Below are 7,549 nucleotides of genomic sequence, written 5' to 3'. Positions count from 1 at the left end.
TGTGGGGCTCAAAGCCTTTCATCAGGAGGCGCCCTCTGAGGAGGGACAAACCCGTGAGGGGTGGCTCCCTTGGCGAGATTTAATGCCCCAAGAATTTACAATTCCTAAAGCGGATAATACTTTCTGGATACAGAGCTCTGCCACTAAGCTACGGGCGCGTACTCAGTGTGTACCTCTTATCTTAGGAGGCGCTTTTTGTAGGGCAAAACCGCTAGTTTAGTGCCTGGACAATATCTTCTGAAGGATGCAACTCATTTTTCCTGGCTTGGTGTGGGATTGTGCTGTTAACCGGGTCAGCCCGGCAACGGTAAGTATTACCGTTTACAGCAAGTATCCGAAATGTACCCAAAAAAACGCCAAATATCGGAAAGAATTTCAGAATGACGCGTAAGAGAAGCAATTGGACGGACCGAACATAAACGCGTCGGACGTGCATTTCCGAACCATGCGCATTTTCTAAAGCATTTCCGAACATTGAATGCCTTAACGCGTTGAGGGGACGCATTTCCAAACATAAATGGACTCGGCCACGGCGAATGAGAAGGGTCAGATTGCTAGAAGAGCGTTGCGTATCAAGCCACGCATGCACGTAGAAAGATAAATCGTACTGTAGACTAAATTGTCTCTTACACAATTCACCATTCTAAAAATTTCATCCGGGCAAACCACGTATTATTACTTGTGTTTTATGTAATTTTTAATTTTCTAATTTTATTAGCTATATTCATACCAATCGGCGGCATTTTCTGATCTTATTATATAATATATATATATAAAATAAAACAAGCAATTAGACTGACCGAACATAAACGTGTCGGACGCGCATTTGCAAACCGTGCGACGACTTCCATTTTGAAGATCGTAAATCGTAATCACGAAATAACAAGCAAGCCCATTACAACCACACACCAGTCCACCAAGCAAACCCTTTCCCTCTTCCCTGTTTTTCGCTACTCCATCCTCTCCGTGTTAGAAGTCAAAAAAGACAAACCAATAAAGGAATCTTTACACTTATACGGTTATACTCTCGGATCCGACTCGCTACGCGCGCACCGACGACTGCGATTCCGCCACGTCTCCGATTCCATCTCAAACCGCCGCTGCCGGCGGTGGCGGTGGCGGTGTCGGTGTCGACGGAGAATGAGACGGCGGAGAAGATTGCTCCGCCCCTTCCCCTCGCTCCAAATCCGGCTCCGCCCCGGAACTCCCGCCGCGATAGGGCCTCAAATCCTTACTCAGGAGCCTCCTCAGCAGCAGAATCCGGCTCCCCGGTGACTTCATCCCCGGTCCCCCCGGCGAGCCCAACCCTAACCCTAAACCCAGCTCCTCCTCCGACCCCCTAAAACCCTCGCCCCTCCTCGCCGGCACCTCGATCCTCAGCTCCGTACCTCCCAAATCAGCTGAGGAAGACCCGATCCCCTCCTCCCCGCCGCACCTGTTGCACAAATCGGAGGCCAAAGTGGAGCGCTCCGCCGGCGGCGGCGGGGGCGGCTCCGACGCTGATACCTGCACGGAGATGGTGCTATTCACCGGCGGAGGCGCCGCCTCCACGGCGGTGCGGCAGAGGGGGCAGGTGGCGTGGGACCGGAACCACATGTCGATGCACTCGATATGAAATCGGTGACCGCACCGCGGGAGGGAGCGCACCTTCTCACCCTCCTCGAACTCCGCCAGGCACACCGCGCACTCCACCACCTCATCCCCCTCGCCGCCGCCGCGGACAGAGAACACAAAGACGGGAAGAGATTTGAGAACATCAGCAGCTAACCCACGATCGGCGGGGGACCGGAAGATCTGGTCCTCGCCGGCGAAGACGAGCCGTCGCCTCCGTCGACGGCGCGCTGAGGAGGAGCGGCGGAGGACGCGCCACCGGAGGTAGAGGTGGAGGAAGACGATAAGGAGGACGGCGGTGAAGAGGACGACGATGGCGGTGAGCATAATCTTGCCGCTTAGAGCGTAGCCCTTCAGCGGTGGAGCCCCGCCGCCCGGGTTCGGATCACCGTTACTGTTGTTATCCATCAGGCTTACCTCTTCTTTCTTCCCTACCCACTTTTTCTTCGTGCGGCGAGGTGAACCTAACCGGCCCTTTATAATGGTAGCAGCACGAGGCGGCGGGAACGGGTTTGCCTTATTTTCTTCTCGACTAAAATGCCCTTCTTGGTACCGTATAGGATCAAGATAAGAGGGGGTAGGATTGGGATTTGGAGTTGGGGGGTGGCGTTAGTGAAGGGTTGGAATCCGAACGCGGGTCTTGATTCTGGGACAGTGAGCCGCTGTTTCCAAGGAAGCTTCGCGCGGTGTCTGAAACGGGGGGCGGAAGTCTTCGGCGAAACTTCAGGCGAGGCAGTCGTCGCTGTCGCTGCCGACCCGACCCCACCCGGTTGCTTTTTCGTGTCCTCGCCGCTGGTGCTGACTGTGAGGGTGTGCGACTTAGACCCTGTCGGTCAAGATGACTTTCTCCTCTGAATTTAATTCAGAATTTTATTTAACAAAATTAATCAAAAAATATTATTTATTTTTTTTTAATTTTATATAAATATTTAAAATCTAGAACTAAACATACGTCGGCGTGGATCCTCGCATGCAACGACGCTTCTGTTTAAACCCATGAGACGCTTATGCTTAAATGGGTTCGGTGGGTAGAGGGTCCAAATACCCAACATGCCAGTGGACAAAACATGTCGGGCCCACATTAGCCTTCGGTGGATGCAGAAAGGGTCGTGATTTGCTCACTGCTCAGCTATAATAGATTGAAAACAAAATTTATAAAGGTTCATACTTCTTTATTTGAGCGAAGGGATTGAAAGAGAAAAAAAAAATTGTGCCTGCCAACCAGCTCTGCGCTTTACAGATAGCTTACGTTATATCGGCAATTTCAAAAAAGTATCCTAATAAGATATTTTTTTAGTAGTGATCTCAATGAGACAATCCACAAGTCCCCTGAAACGTTTTTATATTCATCATCAGCTACGGAGGAGTGGTTTCTTTCATTATTCATGCATATCATAGGATATACATGACAGCTATCTAGTTAGTGGTGGAAGCGAGGCTTAATCTACTTCTGCTTCCTAATGCTTTCAAATGCAATGGGACGTGGTAGTGGCGATATGAGAAAGAACTGAGCGGGTTCTGCGAAGGACCGGATCTTGTTAGGGTGGCTGGCTCCCTTTACACCTAGGCAAAACAAATTCAGGAGAAGGCTCCATGTGCTTTATGGATGGGACTAGCATGGCTAGCGTCCGTAATCAGGGCACTTGGTAATTAGCTTCTTGTCTAATTAAATATAGGTAGCCAGCTTCGTGATTCACTCCGTACAAAAGTTAGATGTGGGGTTGCACGAATATGGTACTCAAGCTAGATCTTAGCACCGGTAACCAAAAGCTCTACATTGTTACTTATGTGCTCGACAGTATAAACGAGTTACTAACTCGTTCATGGCTGGATCTATGAAATAACAAGCTTCTGGGGTGAAGAGTGCACTGATACGGAGGAGATCATCAGTCATATATGCTCTTCTGAAGTGTCCTCGGATTGTGCAAGCCTGGCAGAGGGCACCTGTTACCTTGCTACGAAGTGTGGAGCCGGCGGAGGACTTATTAGATCACCTGAGAGTGTTGGTGAGGAGACCGGGGACCATAGAGCAAGATATCACTTGTGCTTACATGGCGTATCATATTCGGCTGGATAGAATTGCTTATACCTTTGAGGGTAGGAGGGTATCTCCGAGGGTCGTGGTGGACAAAGTCACTCGTTATACGACTGAATCATTGCCCCTACTCGGGCATCTTCACTAGGGTGGGTTAGAAGCATCTAGGGTTCCCACTCCACTATTACAACGCTCCATCTTACTTTTTTTTTCTTGGGAGCCCCCACCTTCTGGCCATCTCAAGCTTTCAAACATAACTCTATTGCTGCTACCTTTCTAGGTGGGATTTTGGCTGCAAGATTGAGAAGTTGCAGGAATATGTTAGATGGGTAAATTTCTTTATGTGACTTGTTGCTGGAAATTGGACCCGGGGGCCGCCGCGAAACCAGGGGAGGAGGAGCTCCGCTGCCGGGAGGGCGGACGGCGGTGCGCCGGCAGACTGCGTCCTCCGTGGGGATGAGAGAGCGGAGAGGAGTGCGTCCTGTCCTGTCCTCCGTGGGAGGAGCTCCGCCGCAGGGACGGTGGTCGGCGGTGCGCCGGCTGGTGGCGTCCTCCTGGAGGGTGTGAGTCCTGCAAAAAAGCCGGTGGCCGGGCTTTCCGGCGCCGGCCCTCCGATGCTTAAGTCAGAGGGGGCTAATGTGTAGAGGGAGAGAAAGTATTTTCTCGAGTTTCAGAGTCCGGACCCGCTCTAAGAGGGAGGGGTTTTCCTTTTATAGAGGGGTACAGGATTACCTGCGATGTGATGGGGCGAACGGGTTGCCATCATGATTGAGCATGATCGTGTGAATTAATGCACGATCATGTGAATTAATGCATTGCCATGGGAGATTAGGCCGGAGCTAATGAGTTGTCGTGGCTGATCGGACGTAGCTGAGTGGGCCAACTGCTTGCCGTGGAGAGCTTGAGATCCGTAGATAGCATGCGCATTGATTGTTGAGTGAGCCGGAGATCAACGGGGACCATGCGCATTAATTGTTGAGTGAGCCGGAGATCTGCCGAGGCCATGCGCCTTAATTGTTGAGTGAGCTGGAGATCTGCGGAGGCCATGCGCCTTAATTGTTGCAGGGCATGGTCCCCGGTCGAGCTGCAGGGAAGGTTTCCCGTCCTCCGAACCTCCTCCCCCACATCAATAGCTCACTACCCACCAACATCGAAATAAGGGGATGAGTCGACTGGCGAATCAGCTGCAATAATTGGACTCGACCAGTGCAGGTGGATGAACAGCCAGGAGGGATGGTCAACAAGAAGAGATTTTCTTCCGCTTAGGGGAGATAAGGCAAAGACCTAAAACTCCAACTAACTGATCAGATCAGATAGTATGAAGACAGGGATATAGTATCAATGACCTAGGCTTGACAGGTCGGAATTGGTGAAAATGTGAAGGACTTTCGACTGTGATGTTCTTTCCTTTCCTGCTTATGTCCTTGATCTTACTGTTCACTGCAGGAACCCTATCTTTCTAGCTTTCTAATAACAACCTGCTTCTGACCGAATATCTTTCCTTTCTGCTTGCTTACTGAACAGCTCGAAGACGAAGACCCGACATCGTTATTCTTTCTAACTAAGAGATGGACGGATGGGGATATTGAAAGCCAGGATTCCTACTTCTTGGAATGCTAATCACAGCGATTTACTTCGCTAGTAAAACAAGTAAGGGTGGTCGTAGATCAGAAAGAGGTAAGAGACTAAAAAAAATGAAAATCGATAAATTGCCAATTGAACGAGAAAGCCTACGGCCACGGAATTCGACGGCAAGTGAAAGTTTGTTTGGGCCTGTCAAGTGGAGCCCAGAAGGATGTGACCGCAGCGGGTGGATAGTGAGGTCGGGCTTCCGAGGTCAAGGATGTTAAGGTCGGGTGCCCGGGTCAGACGTCTCGAAGTCGAGCGCCTGGCCGGGCGCCAGATCGAGAGCCCTGAGGTTGGGCTTTCGGTTGGGCGTCTTGAAGTCGGACACCTCCAGGTCGGGCGCCTTCAGGTCGGACGCCTTCGATCACGTGCTGGTGATGCGCTCACGAGTTTCGAAGCGATTCATTTTTTTCCAACAGAACTGACAACTGGCGAACATATAAATTAGAAAAAGATCTTACAATGAGTTATACTCATTGTTATAATTGTTTTCTTTTTAACTTTTGGATCTACATTCCCCACGATCAGAAAATTTAAGCAGAAATGCATCTCCAACCTAAAGAAGCTTCAAGTTTACAAGGCCTTTGCGTTAAACAGGCCAGAATGTCAACCTTGATGTCCTAAATCTCAATGACGCTCATGCCCACCCCAAAATAAGGCTGCAAATAGGTCGGATTGACCCGTACCCGACCCACCCCGACCCGCATAGATCTGAGCCGACTCGAATTTTAGGATCCTTGGGTCTAGGTCGGGTCCTAAAATTGGACCCGAATCATTTTCTGGGTTGGATCTGGATTTACCGAACGGATCCAATCCAACCCGGATGCACTCGAAGAGAGAGAGAGGGGAAAAGCAAAAGAGTCTTTTCTTTTTTGTGGGTGTGTGTGGGTCGTGGTGCTATTGGTCGTTTTTAAGTGAATTTATGGCGGGTTTTCAAGGCCGACATGAAAGAGATGTGGGTTTTTTAGGAGCTTGTTAGCTTGCTCCCTATGGGATGGAAAATGCCAGCCAACAAGGAGGGAAAGCTTTGTACCACAAAAAAAAAAAGAAGAAAAAAAAAGGAAAAAAAAGAAAGAAGAAGAAGAAGGAGGCAGAAAAGCCCTAAGTGAGTAGGGTTCAAGCGTGGAAGGATAGCAACAAGCATAGATTCACATAATCCAAAGGAACTTCGGCCCGTCAGGATTCTCTCTCGATCTATTATACTGTTGATACCTCGGTGGCTTTTTTTTTTTCTTTTGTTTTTTGGTTTTTGTTCCTTTTAACTTTTGAAGGGAGAAAGTGAGGGATCGCTGAACTGAATCTGGGTCATGTGCCAGTTTTCTGCAATGGAATTGGATTTTGGAAGAAGGCCAGGGATTTTTTTGGTCCTCGTGAGAGGGGAGCTGGGAGACACCAAGTTCCGTCCAATCAGATGAAAAATAAGTGTGATATGAAATTTGGCTTGTAGACCGACTTAGTTAGCAAGTCATGGGTCATCTGTTCTGACTAGAGGGCAATTGCAAGTCTTTCAAGTCATGGGTCACCTAGAACATCATACTTACGATATGACCAAATTAGGTTTGCCCAAATTTTTTGCAAAAGCATTAAAAAAAGTGGACCTAATTCGAATTCGGATCCGACCCGACTAAAATCCGGACCCGACCAGGATCCGAATCCAATCCAACCCGATTTTTAACCGGGTCGGATTTGAGTCCAATATTAGAATCCAAACAAAAAATCAGATCCGATCATAGTCACTTAGGATCTGATTCGATCCGATCTATTTGTATCTCTACCCTAAAATAATAAGTAAAGAGAGAAAGAGAGAGCTAAAGGAAAAATAATCCATATGTTGGTGAAGATTTAGAGTCAGGACAAAAGGGGATGGTGATAGAGATTCTTCGTGTATTAAAAAAATATTATAGAAGGGAGAGAAAGAGCGGAAAATTTTTTATTAAAAAAATGAATCATATGGTGGTGACAGGGGTTTGAGATAATGGTTGTGGCAATGCAATGTACATGATATGATTTTTTATTTTTGTCTGAGTTATTATTGAAATACAATTTAGTAGTATAATAAATTATATTTAAAATATTATATAGGTCTATTAAAATATCAGAGTTCTATTGTGACACTGTAACAGCTGTTACTCGAAGCCATGAAATAAATTACATATGTAGATTAGAGTAAAAGTTATACTAAATTTAAAGGTTATAAATGCTTTGGTTGAATTGAATTAAATTATAAAAACATAATTATTATGTAAAATATTAAATAATTTTATGCAACAAATTATT

At 47.6% G+C, this 7,549-nt stretch overlaps 1 protein-coding gene across 1 annotated transcript; it reads right to left on the bottom strand.

The window, feature by feature from the left end:
- Positions 1 to 796: 796 nt before the first annotated feature.
- On the bottom strand, positions 797 to 2,103 carry LOC103696000 (RING-H2 finger protein ATL64-like). The gene has a single exon (XM_008777474.4). It carries the CDS (start codon positions 2,017 to 2,019, stop codon positions 1,090 to 1,092), a length of 930 nt encoding a protein of 309 aa, XP_008775696.1. The 5' UTR covers positions 2,020 to 2,103; the 3' UTR covers positions 797 to 1,089.
- Positions 2,104 to 7,549: the final 5,446 nt, after the last annotated feature.

The sequence above is a fragment of the Phoenix dactylifera genome, chromosome 13, assembly GCF_009389715.1.
Source record: "Phoenix dactylifera cultivar Barhee BC4 chromosome 13, palm_55x_up_171113_PBpolish2nd_filt_p, whole genome shotgun sequence".
In the NCBI taxonomy this organism is placed as follows: Eukaryota; Viridiplantae; Streptophyta; class Magnoliopsida; order Arecales; family Arecaceae; genus Phoenix; species Phoenix dactylifera.
This window is presented reverse-complemented; position numbering and strand designations above follow the sequence as displayed.

Coding starts and splice junctions, on each gene's coding strand:
- LOC103696000 (XM_008777474.4), bottom strand. CDS start 2,019: ATGGATAACAACAGTAACGGTGATCCGAACCCGGGCGGCGGGGCTCCA.